Source organism: Pelophylax lessonae, assembly GCF_965119305.1.
Source record: "Pelophylax lessonae genome assembly, chromosome: 7".
NCBI lineage: Eukaryota > Metazoa > Chordata > Amphibia > Anura > Ranidae > Pelophylax > Pelophylax lessonae.
The window spans coordinates 151,131,985-151,153,786 of record NC_138774.1 but is presented as its reverse complement, the minus strand read 5'-3'; the positions used below and the strand labels follow the sequence as shown (position 1 = coordinate 151,153,786).

The 21,802-nt window shown below is 45.9% G+C and overlaps 1 protein-coding gene across 1 annotated transcript in view; it reads left to right on the top strand.

Moving 5' to 3' along the window:
* The window catches only part of LOC309559816 (UDP-N-acetylglucosamine transferase subunit ALG13-like), a gene marked incomplete at both ends in the record, with an annotated part of 487,662 nt that overhangs the window by 313,187 nt on the left and 152,673 nt on the right, over nt 1–21,802 (top strand). The window contains 2 exons of the mRNA XM_082263251.1: nt 14,942–14,974; nt 16,402–16,457. Coding sequence (XP_082119377.1) covers nt 14,942–14,974; nt 16,402–16,457 — 89 coding nt within the window. The remainder of the gene's footprint in view (nt 1–14,941; nt 14,975–16,401; nt 16,458–21,802) is intronic.

Sequence of the window (21,802 nt, the reverse complement as noted above, 5' to 3'; positions counted from 1 at the left end):
GGCAAGGTGCGTCCTATCCTGGGTCTCAAAGCCCTGAACCGCTTAGTGTGGAATCCATCTGCACGTTAGTGGCGTCACTACACCAAGGAGATTTTAGCCTCCATAAATATCAAGGACGCATATCTACACATCCCTATTGACACTGGACACCAGCAGTTTCTTCGCTTTGCAGGCGCAGAAGAGCATTATCAATTTATGGCGTTACCCTTTGGTCTCGCCTCAGCTCCCAGAGTGGTAACCAAGGTCTTAGCACCAGTATTAGCACTACTGTGCCAGCGGGGATTGCAGGACCAGGGTGCTGCGGTACCTAGACGATCTCCTGTTTAGAGTCTCTCCTTCAGTCTTGTTGGGGGATCTGTAGGTCACAGTCAGAACTCTGCAGGATTTCAGTTGGAACATCAATTTTAAGAAATCCACGCTGGCACCTGTCTTGAGAATGGATTATCTGGGCTTGACTCTGGATTCAGCCTTGGCCAAGGTGTTTCTTTCCCCGGACAAGCTGCAAAAGTTGCAGGAGTCTAATCGGTTGTTGGCAAACATTCTGTCCTCTCCGAGTTTGCATGCTCTTCGAGTTTGCATGCGGGCCTTGGGTCTGATGTTTTCAACCTTCGAGGTGGTTCCGTTTACTCAGTTCCATACCAGACATTTGCAAGGGGAGATTCTTGTCAAAAGGAACAAGGATCCAAAGTCCTTGGACTCTTTTGGTTCCGTTAAGCCACAACACAGTCTGCTCTGTTGTGGTGGATTCAGTCTCCAGCACTATGCCAGGGCACGTCCTTCCTCCCTTTGTTTTGGACAGTGGGGTGCATGGGAAGCTCTATGCCCAAGGTACTTGGACAATGGAAGAGTCAAAACTACTAATGTTTTGGAGCTCGTAGCAATAAAGATTTCTGAGCCATTGGACGACTCGTCTGCAAGATTGTCTGGTTCAGATTCAATCAGACAACACCATGGCTGTGGCTTACATCAATCACTAGGGGGGCATCAATGAGTGTCTTGGCAGCCAAGGAGGTGGCCGAGATTCTGGCCTGGGTGGAAAAAGTTATTACAGTCCTCTGGTGTACATATTGCAGGTGTGGAGAACTGGCAAGTGGATTACCTGATTCGTCAGTTGTTGGATCAAAGGGAGTGGTCTCTGCACCCGGAGGCGTGTCATCTCCTGTGTATTTGATGGGGACTCCCGAGGTCGATCTGTTTGCTTCTTGCCTCAACAAGAAGGTTTAGAGATTCGTAGCCAGGTCTCGAGATCCTTTGGCTGATGCCGGACGCTCTAGTGGCTCCTTGGGGTCTGTATTGGATAATTTATGCCTTTCCTCCCTTGAAACTCCTGCTGAGGCTTCTGCGCAGGATAGAGGTGGAAGGGATTTTGGTCATTCTGGTGGCTCCGGACTGGCCTCGCCGGTCTTGGTATGCAGACCTAGTAAGGTTGGTCTCCGATGCTCCTTGGAGACTTTCCTCAGGGAAGATCTGCGGTCTCTAGGTCCGATCTTCCATTCCTGCTTTACAGTCGCTGGCTTTAACGGCATGGCTGTTGAAAGACAGGTGCTGAGAGATGGAGGTCTTTCTGACTGTTTCCTATGCTATTGAAGGCTAGGAAGTAGACTTCTAGGAAGATATATCATCGTACGTGTAAATCCTTTATTTCATGGTGTGAACCACTGAAGGTGCAGACGCTCTCTTTTTTTCAATAGCTAGGGTCTTTGCCTTTCTGCAGAAAGGAGTTGAACAGCGGTTGTCTTTGGGCACTATCAAAGGCCACGTGTCGGCTTTGGCTATATATTTCCAACGCCCATTAGCTACGCATGCTTTGATTTGTACTTTTTACAAGGAGGGTGCCATATGGCTCCTCCGAGAAGGCTCCCACTACCGCCGTGGGATCTCAATTTGGTATTCGCTTTTCTTCAAAAGCCTCCTTTTGAGAACATTTGGGAGATTTCTCTGCTCTCGTTGTCCCAGAAGGTTGCCTTCTTGGTGGCTATTACTTCCGCTCGCAAAGTATCTGAATTGGTGGCGTTGTCTTGCTGCTCACCTTATCTGGTGATAACCTAATCAGTCGTTTCTGATTTTCATATGAATGAAGACATTGTGTTGCCTTCACTCTGCCCTAAGCCCAAATATTCTAAGGAATTTGTGTTGCACTCTTTGGATGTGGTTTGGGCGATCAGGGTCTATCTTTTCTCCTTGCCGAAGGATCTCGTAAGTGACTGCGTCTGCATCGACCATATCCAGATTGATCAGGCAGACAGTAGTTCAGGCTTATTCACTGAAGGGTCAGGTTCCTCCTTTTCCCGGTGAAGGTGCATTCTATGAGAGTGCGGAGTGTTTCTTGGGCTTTTGGCAATCAGGCGTCAGTGCTGCAAGTTTGCAAGGCGGCAACTTGGTCGTCTGTGCATACGTTTACAAAATTCTTCAAAGTAGATGTGTTGGCATCTTCGGATGCTTCCTTTGGCTGCAAGGTTTTGCAGGCTGCTGTTTAACCACTTGCCTACAGTGCACTTTCACCCCCTTCCTGCCCAGACCGATTTTCAGCTTTCAGCGCTCTCACACTTTGACTGAGAATTACTCAGTCATGCAACACTGTACCCATACAAAAATTGTGTCCTTTTTTTCACACAAATAGAGCTTTCTTTTGATGGTATTTGATCAATACTGGGTTTTTTATTTTTTGTGCTATAAATAAAAAAAGACTGAAAATATTGTGAAAAAACGCATTTTTCTTTGTTTCTGTCATAAAATTTTGCAAATTAGTAATTTTTCTTCACAAATTTTGGCCAAAATTTATACTGCTACTTATCTTTGGTAAAAATAACCCAAGTAAGTGTATATTATTTGGTCTTTGTGAAAGTTATAGAGTCCACAAGCTATGGTGCGAATCATTGAAAATTGATCACACTTGATCACACCTGATGTACTGAAGGCCTATCTCATTTCTTGAGACACTAAAAAGTCAGGAAAGTACAAATACCCCCCAAATGACCCCTTTTTGGAAAGTAGACATTCCAAGGTATTTAATAAGGGGCATGGTGAGTTTTTTGAAGTTGTAATTTTTTCCCACAATGCTTTGCAAAATGAAGATTTTGTTTTTTTTTTTTTTTTTTTTTTTACAAATTGCCGTATTAACAGGTTATTTCTCTCACACAGCACATGTATACTTGCAACTACACCCCAAAACACATTCTACTACTCCTCCTGAGTATGGAGATACCACATGTGTGAGACTTTTTCACAGCCTGGCCACATACAGAGGCCTAGCATCCAAGTAGCCCCGTCCGGCATTCTAGGAGCACAAATTACACATATAATTTCCTGACAGCCTATCGCACTTTTGAAGGCCCTGGAGCACCAGGACAATGGAAACCCCCATAAAATTACCCCATTTTGGAAAGCAAACAGCCCAACGTATAATTTTTGAGGCATAATGAGTCTTTTGAATATGTCATTTTTTTCCACAAGTTTTTGGAAAAGGTGGAAAGAAAATGAAAACACATTTTTTTTACACAAAGCTGTCCATTTATGCAATATTTCTAACACATAGCATGTACATAGCAAAAATTGCACCCCAAAATACATTCTGCTATTCCTCCTGAGTATGGCGATACCACATGTGTAACACTTTTTCACAGCCTGGCCACATACATAGGCCTAACATCCAAGTAGTGCTTTACACAAAGTTGTCCATTTATCCACTTTAAGACTGGGCCTATTTTTGACACTTGGTGTTTACAAACTAAAATCATTTTTTTTTGCTAGAAAACTACTTAGAACCCCCAAACATTATATATTTTTTTTTAGCAGAGACCCTAGAGAATAAAATGGAGATCGTTGCAATATTTTTTATCACACCATATTTGCGCAGTAGTCTTCCAAATGCGATTTTTTTGAAAAAAAATTCACTTTTTTGAACTAAAACATAAGAAAACAGTAAATTTAGCACATTTTTTTTCCATAATATGAAAGATAATGTTACGCCGAGTAATTAGATACCCAACATGTCATGCTTCAAAATTGTGCATGCTCACAGAATGGCGCCAAACATTGGTACTTAAAAATCCCCATAGGCAACATTTTAAAAATTTCTGCAGGTTACTAGCTTAGAGTTACAGAGGAGGTCTATGACTCAAATTATTGCTCTCGCTCTAACGATCGCGGCGATACCTCACATGTATGGTTTGAACACCGTTTACATATGTGGGCGGGACTTGCGTATGCGTTTGCTTCTGCGCGCGAGCTAACGGAGGCAGGGCGCTTTAATTTTTTTTTTTTTTTTTTTTTCCTATTTATTTTATTTATTATTTTTTTATTTTTACACAGTTTAAAAAAAAAAATGTTTTGATCATTTTTATTGCTATTACAAGGAATGTAAACATCCCTTGTAATAGAAATAGGCATGACAGGTCCTCTTTATTGTGAGATCTGGGGTCAAAAAGACCTCACACCTCACAACTACACTAAAAAAGAAAAAAAAAAAAAAAAATTGTTGAAAGAGGAAAAAAAAAAAAAGCAAAAAAAAAAGCGGCCCTTTAAACCGGTTGCTAGGCAACGTCTTTTGACGTAGCTCCGGTCCTCCAAGACCATAGAGTTGAGTGAGGGCCATCTTGCCCTCACTCGACTTCCTGTCTCTGAGGATCCGGGACCGGATAGTTTTCCCCGCTGCCGGCGGGTCCGGTAAGCTGGGAAAACGTCTGGGACGCGGCAGGAGGGGGGGGGCGCACCTCTTCCCCTGCACCGTAAGGGTAATTCCGCGGCGAATCCGCCACTGGGACCACCCTTATCTGAAAGCCGACCGCCCGCCGTTTCAAAAAATACCGGGGTTATGGGGGCTATCTGCTGCCTTAACCCCAGTATTTAGCTTTTAATGGCCGACGCATATAGTCGTTAGGCGGTCAGTAAGTGATTGCATGCATATGGCAAACAGGTGACGATGACTGATGGGGTGACAGGTGACGATGACTGATGGGGTGACAGGTGACGATGACTGATGGGGTGACAGGTGACGATGACTGATGGGGTGACAGGTGACGATGACTGATGGGGTGACAGGTGACGATGACTGATGGGGTGACAGGTGATGATGATTGATGAGGTGACAGGCGACGATGATTGATGAGGTGACAAGTGACGATGATTGATGGGGTGACAAATGACAATCACTGACGGGGTGACATGTGACGATGATTGATGGGGTGACAAGTGACGATCACTGATGGGGTGTCAAATGACGATGATTGATAGGGTGACAGATGACGGTGACTGATGGGGTGACAGGTGACGATGTTTGATGGGGTGACAGGTGACGGTGATTGATGGGGTGACAGGTGACGGGCGATGGTCACTGATGGGTGACAGGTGACGGGCGATGGTGCACGGCGGTACTGATGGCAGTCTCTGGTGACCGGTGAACTTTAGGCTATGTTCACATGTGAGCGCAGCGATCGCAGGCAGAATCACTGCGATTCTGCCCGTGATCCAGAAATCATTGCAAATCGCTGGACGCCTGTGCGTTGCCCGTGATTTGCAATAGCACCCCAAACGCTGTGCGATGTTGCAGCGATTTCCGCCTGCCGAATCGAGGTAACATCACGCAAACAACGCATGACGCTCCAAAGAAACTCTTGTACCTTTTTTGGGCATCATGCGATGTTTGCGCGATGTTACCGCGATTCGGCAGGCGGAAATGGCGGCAACATCGCACAGCGTTTGGGGTGCTATTGCAAATCACGGGCAACGCACAGGCGTCCCGCAATTTGCAATGATTTCCGGATCGCGGGCAGAATCGCGGTTATTCTGCCTGCGATCGCTACTCTCACATGTGAGCGTAGCCTTATGGGTGTCAATTTCTGGGCACTGATGAGGTGACTGTTGGGTGACAGGGGACATTGGGGGGGGGCTGAGGACTGTGTGTGGGGGACCTTTATTTGTGTGCTTTTTACTTTTTACAGGGGTACAGAGCAGTAACTCAATGTTTCTAGCTCTTCTCCCCTCATACTGGAAGCTGTATGAGGGGAGAGGAGCTAGTAACACTGAGTTACTGCTCTTTGTTTACATTTTGTGATCGGCTGTGAATGGATTCACAGCCGATCACATAGTAAACAGTCACTATCAGTGACTGTTTACTACCGCCGGTGACAGCTGTGTTCCTACGGAACACAGTGCCACCGACATGACCGCGCTGCGCGCTCCCGATCGCGCATGCGCGGTCATCTCCCGGGCGCCTCCATTGTGATCGGCTGTGTCATTGGAACACAGCCGATCACGTGGGAAACAGCCATGCCTATTGGCTGTTTCCCCCCTGCCGGTGACCGGCTGTGTCCCGGGGACACGCCGACACCGGCAGTGCACGGCGGCGCGCCCGCGATCGCGCGCCTGCCGTGCATTTACTGGGTCACGTCATATGACGTCCGCCCAGGATAATAGCCGCACCGTCCCGCCGTCATATGACGGCGGGCGGGCGGTAAGTGGTTAAAGAGAAGGTTTTTTTTTTTTTTTTTTTTTTTTTCTTTTGAGGGTGTATTGTGTTTTCAGGGTGCGATCCAGTTGTTCCTGGTTGAGCTCCATGTTACCTGGTTGGCTTAAGTTTAGCCTTTAGGGAGTTACGTTTCCGTTTGGGTTGTCTTGGCACCCTTCATGAATATACTGCTTAGGGACATCCCTATAGTCTGACTAGATGGAGCTGCGTCTGTCGAACGATAGAGAACTGAATTTTTGTAAGCACTTACTGTAAAATCCTTTTCTCTGAAGTTTGACAGACGCAGCACCCGCCCCTCTACTTCTGAGCGAATGGGTTTTTTTCTATTCTAAGCAACGCTTGCAACAAAAACTGCTTGATAGGGTGTGTGGAGTTATGCCTGCAGGGACAGCTCCCATAGGTGTGGTAAGCTTTTTTCCTGACTAGTGCCTATTCCTGATAGGAGGAGCATAACCCTATAGTCTCTGACTAGATGGAGCTGCGTCTGTCGAACTTCAGAGAAAAGGATTTTATGGTAAGTTGTTACAAAAATGCATTTTTTTCAGACTGAGCTCCTGTGTCCTGGTTAAAGGCTCTTTATGTTTAGCCTTGGGTTATTTTCCCCACTCCTGATTTTCCTTTTGGATGTTCCAGTAGTTATGATTTATGGAGTGCTGTGTCCGTCGAACTAAAGCGAAAATGGGATTTTTGTACTTACCGTAAAATCAATTTCTCTGATTTCGACGGACACTGCACCCACCCCTCTTTCGAGTTCTGATACTTCTAATACTGCTTGCTACTAAACTGATTACCTAGAGCGGGGGGGGGGGGGGGGGCATTGTATACCAAGCTGAGGACGGCCCATGGGCTTTAGCCAGGTGTTTTTTTTTTCTTCTGCCTTAGTCCTACTCCTGGAGGAGACAATATGACCCAGTAGTTATGATTTATGGAGCGCTGTGTCCGTCAAACTCAGAGAAATGGATTTTACGGGAAGTACAAAAATCCTATCATGTTAGTGAGCTTCTTAGTGAGTCAGACCTCATATTGGCCTCATTCAAGAATGTTCCCTTTACTCATTCCCTCTCAAGGCCCCTCCAACACCACATTCTGTTGGCCTCAAACAAACACACTCCACTCCATCTCTGGACTTCCCTATGATTCTCTCCAAACAAGCAAGGAACTCCCTAGCTTAATGGATTGCCAATCCAGCCTTGGAAATGAGAATATCCCTTTTCTCCCACCTTCATGGAAAATAATAGAGGCCTGGGGAGGAGTATTTACATTTCTCAAGTTCTGGAAACCTGTTCGCTTAGGGAGGAAAAGCTCCCCATCAACACTCTGGAACTCCGAGCAATAAAACTGGCTTTGCAGTAAGTCTAATCTCCTGGGTGTAAGAGCACTGCCCAGAAATCTCTGCTGCTAACATCCCGGGAATGGAAAATTGAAAGGTGGATTTTCTCAGTCATCGCCACCTGAACCAAGCGGAATGATCCCTTTATCCCAACCTCTTCAATTTCCGATTTCAGAAATGTGGGATCTTTTGATGTGGACATCTTGGCCTCCAGGTTCAGCAGCGAGTTACCCCTGTTTGTGACCAGGACTAGGGATAACCAGCACAGGCACCAAATGCTAATTCCATGGTCTCCTTTCAGATTAATATATGCCTTCCCTCCAGTGCAGATTCTTCCCAGACTGCTCTGAAAAATAAGAGGAAGAGAAGAAATCCGCAATTTCATTGCAAAAAACTGGCCCAGGAGAACCTAATATGCAGGCATACTCCCAATTGCAAGGAGAGATGGCACATGTAGGGCAGAATATTTGTGACGTCATCACACTCTGTAAACCTGGAAATTGCCAGCCCCTCAATTGGGACTGACCACAATTCACATTTTTCCTGTTCTTTTTAACTGTTATGTGGTTAAAATAAACAAGAGGTGCTTTTTATAAGTTTTACATTGGTTTCCCTGGTTTTTCTTTTAATTATGGTACGCTGTTGAACCAGAGGGTGATTGGTGAGTTCTGACCTGAAGTAGATATTGTGGGCGGCTCAGGAAGCCTGGCCATAAAACAAGTTTGTTTTTGACTGCATTGTAGCAGGGGGCCAAAGCGTTCTGGTAAGCAGGAGCCATTTAGTGTTTAGTGGAGGTACACATGGATGTATCAAAATATGGACACTTGCTGAAAATTTCACACCTTTCCATTTGGCACTTTTATTGGACGCTTTTCACTTTCTCTGGACCTTTTTTTTTTTTTTACCCCCGATTTTATAATTTGCACTATATTGTATATGCACAGCACTTTATCACTTGTTAAGACACCTCGGATAAAGGTTTCATTGATCGGATCACCTTCACAGCACTTTGTGCTTCCTTAGGATCTCTGTCAGGTTCTCTCTGCCATGGTTCTCTCTGCCATGCCAAAACCACCCTTTGAACCCATTGGGCCATCTCCTCTGAGGCTATTGCCTCTGTCATGTGTCCTGTCAGTTTTGGCAGCCCTCTCTTGTAAGTAGTCCCTAGTTTCTCACAAGGATAAAGTGGTCTACTCCTCTTTCCCTCTTAAGGTGATTTCAGCCTTCCACCTTATTGAAGATATTGTCCTTCCTTGTGACCTTGTCCTATGCATCCTAGGAAGTTGCCCTCCATTGTTTGGAAGTAGTCAGAGCTATTGCAGTCTATCTGAAAACCACAGCCTAATACAAAAAACTGACTTGCCAACAGGCTCTCAAAGGACACCTTGCTTCCACTGGTAGATGGTTAAGACTACTCTTGTAAGAGCTTTCACGATAAAGGATAAGGTACCTTCAGTATCCTTACCTGCTCACTCCACCAGATCAGTGGGGGTTTCTTGGGCATTCCGACAACAAGGAAGATCAGTTCTACCATGTGGCTGTCAAGGCCCTTGCAAAGGTAATTTTTAGCCACAAGGTACTTTCAGTGGCCTCATCTGTTTTAATGGGTCCTTTTTAGCATGGTTTGATTTGCCTTGTTGCCCACCCTTATGATTTATTACTTGGAGACATCCAAGGGTTAACAAACATTTAGCCGGTGTCCTGTACTGTGAGATTAGGATGAATGAACTTTCTCTGTCACTCATTGACAGACGCAGACTTCTTGATTAATATCAGTAGGGTTATACTGCCCCCCTATAGGACTAGGACACTAGGCAGAAAAAAAGTTCTGGCAGTCCCAGGGGGGTATACCCTTTCACTTCCTGCTATAGGATGCCAGTTTTTTTCTGCCTAGTCAGGAGTAAGGACCTAAGTTCCTTTCTGGGATCTCTGGTCCTGGCAAGCCTTTTTTTAGATAATTTTTTTTAGCTAGTTTTTTTCTCCGGATTGTTCCTGTGAGATCTACAAGCAATTATGCCAGATCTGGGCGACGGGCTGGATGTTGAGATCCAGTGGTCACCCCAGCCGGCCAACGAGCGCGTGCAGGCCCTAGCTCCGCGCTGGGTCGGCCGCGACATAGTCCCACTGGACGGGGACTGACCCCGTGAGTTAAACGCCTCGCCAGGTCGCCTACGGCCAGTCTGAGCCTGAGTCGCAGTGTCCTTTTTGGCCGACAGCCCCCCCACCTCGGTGGAGAGGGGTTCTGTCAGGAGTTGGCGCCCGCCTGTTCCGGTGCGGTGCGTGAAATGTTCCCCCTCTCCCCCTGACGGGTTTTGGGGTAGACGCGGGCCCCTCCCTGGGATGGTCGGACCCCCACAATTCTGGGTTCCCCTCTGTCCTGTTGCGCACCCCCACCTATCTGCCCCTACCCCCCTCACTAGTGGGGATGTTGGGAGGTGACTCCAGGGGGCTGAATCTGGGTTTCAGGCCGCAGATGGGGGCGGGGGGGGGTGCGCCGCCGGTGACGTCCAAACGATCGTGCGGGGGGGGGGGGGTTGCTACCTGTGTTTTCCAGGCCCATCTGCCGATCGATCCGTGGGTAGGCACGGGGGGGGGTGGCCCGGGGATCCCCTTTGGCGCTACGGACCATGCGGGGCCGCCATTTTCTGTGGGCCGCCATTTTCTTGTAGCCTACATGTGCTCTGCATGGCGGCGGCCATCTTGGTACACCCGGCTCGTATTTCAGTGCATGAGTTCACTGTGTGGGAGTTCCTGGAGGCGTGCATGTGGGTGGAGCCCCTCCCCAGACCTGGGCGCAATACACTGCAGAAGGATCGCTGCTGACAAGTGCTGCTGCGACATTCTGGGCCTTCTAGTGCATCTGGCTGTGCGTTGGTGAGCCTTGGGGGTCTCTCTTTCTCTCTTTGCTGGGGGGGTCTCTAGTGCGCGCTGCCTGGCCACTTGGGGGCGCTATAGAGCGGCAGAACGCGATTTAAAAAAAAAAATGTTTCTCATAATTTGCTAATGGATTCCCCTAGTGTAACATGGACCCTGCTGAACATGAGCCCCCACCTGACCCCCTCGAGGTGGCCGCAGGGTCGCTGTGCTCCTGGCTGGCTATAGATGCACTTCGGTGGTCTTGGAATCATTCGTGTCCCGGCTGGAGGTGGCCTTTTAAAGGACGAGGTGCTAAAAAACACCCTCCGCCTACCCCTGCCTCATCTGATGCCTCAGACTCTGGGTCTGCATCAGTCGCTGCTGACACGGATCTCCCTGTCGGGTCTTCTGTCCTTTTTGCCTTCGCTGCCTCGCAAGCCTAGGCGCTGGTGGACGCACTGTTAGTGTCTGTGCGTGATACTGTTGGATTGGAGGGCGCGACTGCGACTGAGGCGCAGGCTACATTGTCGCTCACGAGCCTTCCAGAGCAGCAAAGGTTTTTCCTTTTCCTGCGTACTTGGACAATATGCCCAAACAAGAGTTTGACCATCCAAAACGTCCCTCTGCAGTTTTTGGACACTGCTCCCAGCCTGAGGGGATGCTATGCGCTATCATTTTGCAGGGTCCCGCATTGACTAGTGGACTGTGCCACCTTCGGTGGATCCGCCAGTATGCAGACTGTATGGAGCTACTGTGATCCTGGTGGAGGTTCCCCCATCCTGTGAGGATCCGGTGGATCGGAGGGTGGAATCTGTGCCCTGCACTATGTTCTCTCTGGCGGGGCCTGCTTTAAGGCTAGTGTTGCTGGGGGCCCTGGCGTCCCAAACATTGACTGAATGGGCTACGCTACTACGCCGTGACCTGGAAGGGAGGCTACTCCCCCTTGCTGTTTCAGAGCTGCTGGACCAACTGGTGCAAGGGCTGCGGTTGTTTGTGCTCCTGCATTGGACACTGCTCCCATGCTGAGCCGTTTGTCCTTTGGGCAGTGGTCCTCTGGCGCATGTTGTGGCTGGAGTGTTGGTCTGCGGATCAGCCTTGGATGATTGCTTAACTGATCTTTCCCCCTGGGGATAGTCTCTTCTGGACTTCCTTGGCTGACTTTTTTCCAAGTCTCACTGGGGGTTAAAGTACCTTTCTCCTGTAAGCTGCGAAGGATGAGGACCCTCCCTTTCAGCGCACAGGGAGTTCTCTCATCCCTCAGGGTCAGTCGATGAGGCAAAGTCTTTCAAGGCTCTCTTGGGGGGTTCCAAGTGACCCTGGTCTGGAAAAACGAGACTCAAATCTCTCCAGACCTGCGGACAAGGCCACTTCGTCCTGAAGGTGCACCCCCACCCATATCTGGGGTGGGAGAACGTCCTTGCCGGTTCCCGGACCCGTGGCTCTCCTTGATTCAAAACAGTGTCCAATCCTGGACTTAAGGAGCTGAATTGTTTCGTGCTGGTTCAAAATTTCAAGATGGAATCCATCACACGGTGGTGGCCGCCCTGCATTGGACTCTGGTCTCCATGGCTATCAATGATGCCTGCCTTCACATCCCCTATGCGCAGGACACCGTTTTCTGCGTTTTGCAGTGGGAGTCGCCCATTGTCTATTTGTGGCGTTACCCTTTGGTCTCGCTTCTGCTCCTCAAGTCTTCACATAGGTGGTTGGCTCTAGTTCTGACGCTGTTGTGACAGCGGGGACTGGCGGTCTGGGTGACTGGCCTTTCTGGGCCTGCCTTGGCCTCGCCCTTAGCCAGGGTGTTTCTTTCTTCGGACACACTCCACGAGCTCCGGACTGCGATCAGCTTTTGCTGTCCAGCAAATGGTCATCCCTTCGGGCATGTATGTGTGTTCTGGGACTGATGGTGTCGGCCTTCAAGGCGGTCCCTTTCGCTCATTCCACACGAGAATCCTCCAGAAGGACACCCTTCTCAAATGGAACGATAATCGCATTTCCCTGGACAATCCGATTCAGCTGAGCCTGGTGCCCAGGGAGTCACTGATATGGTGGCTTCATCAGTCCCTGGTGCTATCTCCAGGGAAGTCCCTCCTTTTCGCTTTATTGGTCTATTGTTACCACATATGTCAGTCAATCCGGGTGTGGAGGGGTTCTCTGTGGATTTTCTGTTCAGGGAATCTGATCCCTGGAATTATCCAGGTTGGCCTCCTTATTGTGCTAGCACTGGAAGCGATTAGGCTTGCCTGTTTCGCTGGACCGAACGACAATGGGATTGTCCAGGGCGCTTTCAATCGGACAATGCCACGGTCGTGGCTTATGTCATTTGCTGGGGGGTTCCTTAATTGCCCCCTGCGGCCTTGGAAGTGGCATCCTCCAATGGGCGGAGCACTTGTTCCAGCTTTCTCCATTGTTCCCTTTTCCGGAGTGGGAAATGGGCTGGTGAATTTCTTCAGTCGACGGACCTTGGATCTAGGAGAATGGTCTCCATCCGGAGGTGTTCCATCAGTTGTGCCCAAGTTGGGGCACTCCAGATAGGGATCTGTTGGCGTCCCGGTTCAACAGTGATGTTCAGCAGGTTGTGGCCCGCTCCCGGGATTCTCGGGTAGACGCCGCTGACGCGCTGGTGGCCCCGTGGGGCCTGTATCAGCGGCTGTATGCCTTTACTCATCTCAGGTTACTGCTGTGACTGCTTGCTGGATGGAGGTGGAAAGGATTCCGGTCATTCTTGTGGTTCCAGACTGACCTCGTTGGGCTGGTCGCGGACGCTCCCGGGGGGATTCCTCTCAGGGAGGACCTACTGTCAGGGGCCAATTTTCCATCCTGTTTTACGGTCGCTGGCTTTGCTTGCTTGGCTGTTTATTGTCGGGTGCTGAAGAAAAGGGGATTGTCTACTTCAATCATTCCTACTCTGCTCACATTAAGGAACATGACTTCTGGAACGATGAATCATCGTACGTGGAAGTCCTATATTGCGTGGTGTGCGTCTGTTGGGGTTCCCCAAGCTCTTGCTCCGTGGCTCGATTGTTTGCCTTTTTTCAATGGGGAGTTTATCAAAGGTTGGCCTCGCGTATATCGAGGGTCATGTCTTGGCCTTGGCAATATTATTTCTAAGGCTATTGGCTAATTTTTTCCCTGGTGCATACTTCATCCAGGTGGTGCGACACCTGCTCTCTCCTGTGCGACCTCCGTTACCACCTTGGGACCTTGCTTGGTGCTGTCGGTTCTTCGGAACCCTCCCTTTGCAAATTTTCAGGGGATTCTCCTGCACACTTTGTCCCTGAAGGTGGCCTTTTTTTATTTGTAGCTATTCCTTCTGCGCACAGGGTGTCGGTACTGGTGGCGTTGTCCTATCGTTTCTTCCTATCTGATGGGTCATAGGGATACAGGATACTTCGTCCGGGACCGTCCTTCCTTCCGAAGGTGGTTTCCATTTTTTCATTTGCATGAAGTCGTCTTGTTTGCCTCCTTGTGTCCTCAGCCTACACATCCGAAAATTTGCATCTATGCTTTGGTTGTGGTTCGGGCAATCTGGGTGTACCTGGCAACTATTGCCTTTTTTCGCAAGTCAGGTTCCTTTTTTTGTGCTCATGGATAGCCCTGGAAAGGGTTGCCTGCGTCTGCTGCTACTGTTTCCAGATTGGTCAGGCAGACGGTGGTACAGGATTGTTCAACAGGGTCAGGTTGCTCCTTTCCCTGTGAAGGCGCTTTTTGCTCTGGTGCTTAGTTCTTTCTGGGGGTTTTTTCGCCGACCTGTGGTTGCGCTTAGGGGTACACCCAATAGGGAGGGAGTGTCCAAAAGCTTTGCCAGTGACCAGTCACCTGAAGGTAGCACCCTGTAACCCAGAGTCTATAAATATCCAGCCTGTGTCTTGTACTGTATTCCAACATATGGAATGGCATGTCAAAATGTATTTTTTTCTACGGTGTATATAGTGCTATTTACACTTTAAAAATTGAATATGTTCACGATGGGTAATATTTTCTAGAGCTTTCTTGGGCTTATTTTTTTTTTTATTGTATTAAAAAATGTGTAATAATGCATTTCCAACTGTGTGATCAGACTCAGCGTGATGGTAGAGATCAAAAGGTGCATGCCTCCTTTTTTGCAATATATCCATCTACCGGTGTGGTATAAATTGTAGGATTATGACACCGTATTATACAAAGTTTTTGTATGCAAAATAATTTGATTTGTTTTCAGCACAAAAGTATCCTATATTTCCTTTTTACATGTTAATACATTATACATGTTGGTATTCTGGTAATACATTCGCAGTTCAATTTTGCAGGAGAATATCATGGAGATTTCATTTATACTCCAGGTTAGTATATAAAAATGTATAGTTAAATGAACATTGAAAGTGATTTACCCTGGTATGCATTTTCAAATCTCTTGTACCCTTGACCTACGTCCCTATTCTGCTTTCTTAAAGCATCAAAGGCTTCAGTATTGATGTAGCATTTTGATTAATCTAGGATTTCCTAAAACCATTTTTTTTTTAATTTTCTGCACGTGTTAAAATCAGGATTTTTTTTGCTAGAAATGCTTTAATCCCCTCTCCAACAAGGTTATATATTTTCTGAAACTTAAACCCTGTAGAATAAAATATTTCCAGTTGCAATTTTTGTATGTCACATGATCTTTGCACAGCTATTTTTTAAATGTCTAAAGTACATTAAAATTAATTTTAGTCCAAACAAACCATATTCTACCTAATTGTTTTGGCATCTATGTACTCGATCCAATCTCAAACTCAATATTTTACCAAACATGTAAAGTCATTGCGCAATTAGTTCACATACACAAGCATACCCTACGCTGAATGTTTACATTGGGTGTGTACAGAGAGTACACAGGAAATCGTAAATAACATCAGTAACAGCCATCTATCAAAACCACTAGTGTGCAAGCCTTTTTAAACTTGCACACTAGTAGAGCTGCCACCAAACGCTGATCCACCCACTCTGCTCAGATCCCCTGCTGAGCAGAGTGGGTGGATGAGCCATCTGTGTCCACTTCATTTATGCAGAAGCTGACAGACTAGCCCGGTCTTTTCTATGGGTGGCCAGGTTTAAATGGACTCCACTGTCCGTTTACACCCGACTGCCCTCTAATCTGCCTACACAGAGGAGAATGGATTCCCTTCTGCCTAGACAGATGAGAATGGATCCCCTTCCTCCTACACAGAGGCAGGTGTAAACAATCACAAGTCCGTTTACACCCGCCGGTCTATAGGGATGAATGGACCTTTCCGATCAGGTCTGCCTGAAAACTAACAGGCAGACCTGATTAGAACTGTTGCGTAAAAGGGGCCTAGTAGATGGGCACAATTTCTAAAATTAGGAAGGCTGCAGCAGGCAAGGAACAGGGCACCCCATTGATCCTTAGTCACCCTTCTGCTCTTGTTTTACTTCTCTCTTCCAGAGTATCATGGTGCAGTGCACCCCCCACAGGGGCGGAGCAAGATCTGGGGGTAAAATTAATCCAGGCCATTGTTTTGTCTTGCTTGACCACCATATAGCACTTCTGTTTTGTATGTATTGAGTCACTAATCTCACTGGATGAGATTGTAACCATAATGCTTCCATTGGACTTCAGCTGTTCATTTTATAAAACATTCAAATGTACTCTTCAAAGATACATCTTGTACAACCTGTGTATTGTGACAGTCGGTCTTTAATCATTTTTTCATAAAAAAAAAAAGATGTGTTGTTAATGCTCCCATCCTTTTTTGGCTCTTGTTTTCAGATGGTGCATTTGAGAGCTCCTCTTTGTATAGTGTGACTGAATCTACCCAAAATCTGGTATCTATTTTTATTATTTGCCTTCTGTGCCTTTATTGTTTAGACGGCCATACACGTATAGATTTTTTTTATTTGTTTAATATATTCTTATTTCAAAAAGAAGCAGTACACATACAAAGACAGTATCATAATAGACATCCTCATGAACATATAAGATGCAAAAAACATGTTAATCAGCATGTGCATTACGGCATACCGAACACAGTTGGTAATATTGAAACCTAAATCTCAAATAACAAAATGCAAGGCCCCAGTAAGTCATCTAGTAACACACCTAAATAATAGGAGTGCAATGTTGACATATAGGAAATTGATAAGATATAGTAAAATAAGTTAAGAAAAAGGGAAGAAAAAAATGTGAGGGCGGGAAAAGAAAGAGAGTTGCTGGCATTAGGTGGTATAATGGCCTTTAAATGGTCAATGTAATGGGGTATACAAAATAAAACACACGATGGACAAAGTGGTAAGGGTACCTTTTGAATTGGAGCGCCTCATATAACACAATTTGATTAAGTTATCATGATCGCCTTATAAGTAGAAGTAGTTTTAAAATGAAACCAGCCAGCCCAAATGACAGACTGTTTAGTAGTTTCTCTTCTAAATATGTAAGTGAGGTCTTCCAAGTGACAAATGTCATCCACTCTCGTTGTAACCATTGTTTCATAGTTGGAATGCAGGTCTAGCCCACATAACTGGGATCAAAGCTTTTGCAGCATTCAGAAGATGTGGGGTAACCGACTATACACGTATAGATTTGCATTCAAGAACGTTCATTAGATTTTCTAATTGTCAGTGGGGTAAAATTGGTATTCATTTTTAACCACATGCATTGTAAAATTCGAAGGAGCAGCATAGAAAATTTTATGTGACCAAAGTTTCAGGCAGTGCATATAGTTTTCATTTAGGAATTGCATTAATTTTCATTCATTATAAAATTAAATGGTAAAACCATTTTTTTTTTTAAGAATAATATTTATCCATTTATGTACAAATAATTATCCTAATGCTGGCCATACACTAGTAGATTTTTGGACCAGAATTATCATAAGCACATTCTAAGGACACCATGTACTGGTGTCTTGCAGAGTAGATGTGAATAGATATGTTAAGCTGCACAAAAACCGAACCAAAAGCAATTATCGTCAATGTTACCCCATCATTTCATACTTCTGATATGTGTCTGTTGTACCGTGTACTCGTGTTTAAAAGGTATCTTTTGCTTTGTGCGCAATACCTGGTTATCCTGTCAATCCCGTGCTTTATAATTTCAAACTGACCACACCAGGCATGAGAGCACATCCCAGTGTGGTACATTTTTTGGTTGTGCTTGGAGAATAACTGGTTTGTCCTCCAACAGTCAGATTTGTGTTGACACGACCCCCTGCACAGCTATTCACTTGGATGACCAGTGATGCACTGTTTCTCCATCCAACCTCTTTAAGTCCCAGCTGAAAACTGAGGTTATGTGATCACTTTAAAAAAAAAAACTCAGCAAGTAGGTTGTTCCAAACAACGTGGATAACCAATCACAGATCTTCTGTGGATGTAGGCTGTCTCGTATCCTTCTGGCTGTTCATTTAATCCCAGACAGACTTGATAATGTTGAGATCAGGGCTCTGTGGGGGCCAAACAATCACTTCCAGGACTCCTTGTTCTTTACACTGAAAATAGTTCTTAATGACATTGGCTATATGTTTGTTTGGGGTCGTTGTCCTGCTGAAGAATAAATGTGGGCCACTCGCACACCTCCCTGATGGTATGGCATAATAGATAAGTATCTGCCTGTATATATCCACTTTGAGGACACCATTAATCGAGCATCATTGAGGACCATACGCGCAGTGGTCGGCCAAGAAAACCTAATGCAGCAGAAAAATTACAGAAGACACATGTCACATCTGCTTGACATCAGAAGATGTCCAGCTGTGCCATCAGCACAGATCTGACAGAAACAAGTGGGACCCAGGTACACCTTTCTACTTGCTGTAGAAATCTGGCCAGAAGTGATCTTCGTTGACAAATTGCAGCTAAAAAGCCAAACTTCTGACGTGGAAACCAGGCTTAATGACTCAACTATGCACAAAAACATACTGGTGTGCAGGAAAATGGCAGCAGGTGCTCTGGACTGATGAGTCAAAATTTGAAATATTTGGCTATAGCAAGAAGCCGTTTGTTTGCCAATGAGCTGGAGAGTGGTACAATGAGTGCAGGCAACAATAAAGCATGGTGGAGGTTCCTTGAAGCCTAGTCAAGCCTGTTGTCTCCTCCAACTCTTTAAGCAGGTGGTTCTCTCCGCCTACCACTGGTTGGCATTACCTATCCACTTACTATTAGGATGTCCATTAAATTTCTTTCCCACAATGTACTGGGTCTCAGTAAGCCCATTTCAAATGCAGGGTCCTCTGGAGAGAGGCATTGGAACAGAACTGCGATGTACTATGTGCCCAAGAGACCCACTTCTCTAGAGACAAGGCGCCTAAATGTTCACATCCCAAATTTCCTCACATCTTTTTCTCGAATGACTCTCGTAAACGCAATGGCGTACTGATAGATGTACAAGATACTGTTGTTTTTACCCTACGTTCAATTTCTACGTATGATTGTGGCCGCTATATAATTATGGTAGCTGAAATTAACAATGTGGTCTACAATGTGGTCTACACTGTTGTAACCTTTTATGCTCCTAACAAAAAAACAGTACGTTACCTCCGCAAACTGCTCCAGAAGGTTAACAAAGTGATGAAACAAATTGTTTGCGGAGATTTTAATGCAGTTTGCTATCCCGATATGGACTCCTCTTCAGTGCGCATGGGAAGGCGACCAGCTATTGGAGCTCTTTGTGTTGTAGATTGCCTTTTTGATCCCTGGCGATGCCTCCGCACCACTGAAAGGGGCTTCTCATATTTTTCGCATGTGCACAATTCCTATTCTAGGATTGACAATTTCCTTACGGATAAATGTACCCTCCAATGTGTGCTCAAGGCGGACATCCTCCATATAACATGGTCAGACCATGCGCCCATTACCCTTACCATTGCTGATCAATACAACCGTCCCCCCTCCACAACTTTGGCGTAATGATACCTATATACTCTCCCACCCTCACTATAGTGCAGATCTTCAAGGGAAAATCACAGAATTGTTTCAGCACAATGATGATGACCATACTCCCAAATCTACTATTTGGTGTGCTCATAATGCATTTGCACTGGGCCTCATTCAAATTAAAGCTAGAGAGTGTAGAAAAAAGAATGCCCTAATATCCCGCCTTCATAATGACATTGCTAAACTTGAACATTTACACAAACGATCCTCAAATAATGATCCCACCTTGTTGACCCAGCTTAGCCACCATAGAGAGGAGCTGCTGCGATAGCTCTTAAAAACTGATGCTGACATTGCCTTGAAAAGGCTCCGCTTGAATTGGTACTACCAAGGCAATAGAGCGGGAAGCTGTTGGCTTCCCAACTGCCATCCAAGCGTGTTAAATCACACACACCCTTTATCAAACTTCACGCCTCCGGCGCTACGGTACGTAACCCCGCACATATAGAGAACGTTTTTAAAGAATATTATGAATCGCTTTATAATTTACAGAAAGACCCCCTTACGCATATCCCCTCAAATTCTGATATCCAAGAATTTCTTAACCACATTCAACTGCCAACTGTTAACAGGGATGATCTAGCTACATTAAACAAACCAAACCTATTCACACTGATGAAATTTTATCCGTGATCAAATCTCTCCCACTGTACATATCACCAGGAGAAAACGGTTTCTTGTCAGAATATTACAAAGCCCTTGCCCCCAACTTGGCCCCCGAACTGACTAAAACATTTGATGCCACAGTAGAACTAGGCTCACTCCCAACTGAGATGCTGCAAGCTACAATCGTCACTATACCCAAACCAGGGAAAGATCCCTCCTCACCTAACAACTTTCGCCCAATATCCCTCCTTAATACAGATGTAAAAATATTCGCCAAGGTATTAGCTAACAGATTGTTGAAAGTTACCCCTTACCTCATTGGCATGAACCAGGTGGGCTTTGTCCAGGGAAGACCAGCCCCTGACGGGACTAGACGAATGCTGGACCTTCTCCGACATGTTGAACTGCAGGATACCCACCCCCAGTGCTCTCGTTGCTTTAGATGCTGAAAAATCATTTGATAGAGTGCACTGTATCTCTCCCATACCTTGTATAAATTCGGAATACAGGGATTTATCCATACGGCCATTGTTTTTTTACTCCAACCCTACTGCTCGAGTTCTCAAATCAGGCCTACTATCTGATACGTTCACGCTGACTAATGGCACCCGCCAAGGCTGCCCGTTTTCGCCAATTGTGTTTTCCTTAGCTATTGAACCTCTAGCGGAACATATTCGCTCTACCGCCTAGATTAAGGGCATTAGGATTGGAAGTATGGCACACAAATTGGGACTCTTTGCAGATGATGATCTCTTAGACGCTCCCTAAAGTAATTGACCTTTTGCATGAATTTGGCCAAGTATCCTTTTATAAAATTAACACTGCCAAATGCTACACACTCCCCATTGTCATCTATATTCCCTTGCAACTGGGAAGTTCCCTCGATAACATACCTTGGAGTACAATTGACAGTGCCGACCGCTAATACCCACCATTGTAACTTCCCCTCTCTACTGCAAACTATGGAAAAAGATTTCCTCAATATCCGTAACTGCTTACTATGGAAAAAGATTTCCTCAATATCCGTAACTGCAAACTATGGAAAAAGATTTCCTCAATATCCGTAAAACTCAACTCTCTTGGTGGGTCGTATGGCAGCTTACCAAATGCAGGTCCTCCCGAAACTCCTCTACCTATTCCAGAAGCTACCCATCCCGATCCCACAAAAATTCTTTACTACTTTAGCTGCTATGCTGTGAAAATTGATATGGAATGGGAAGCCCCCCAGAATTTCACTATCCATGTTATACAAACCTAAATCAGTAGGTGGCATGGGACTCCCCGATGCAAGGGCATACTATCAGGCTTCACTCCTGGCACAAATGTAAGTTTTGGTTTACAAATCAAGAAGATACCCTATGGTCCCAAATAGAAAGAGAACTTGCCCCTAATCATGATTTCCCGGCACTGACCATGGCTTCACACTACCGTCCTTGGAATGCTTTACCCATCTAGATATCTTTACGCACCACCAATTAACCACCTACATTGCCAAACACAAAATTACCCCTTTTAAACTCCCCAACCTGATAGGGGCGTACCTATTCAATAAAAACAACCATGAAAAGAAAGGGATTTCTGAAATTTAACTATATTGCAACTACCAACCTTTCTGTTAAAAATTAGACAATCAT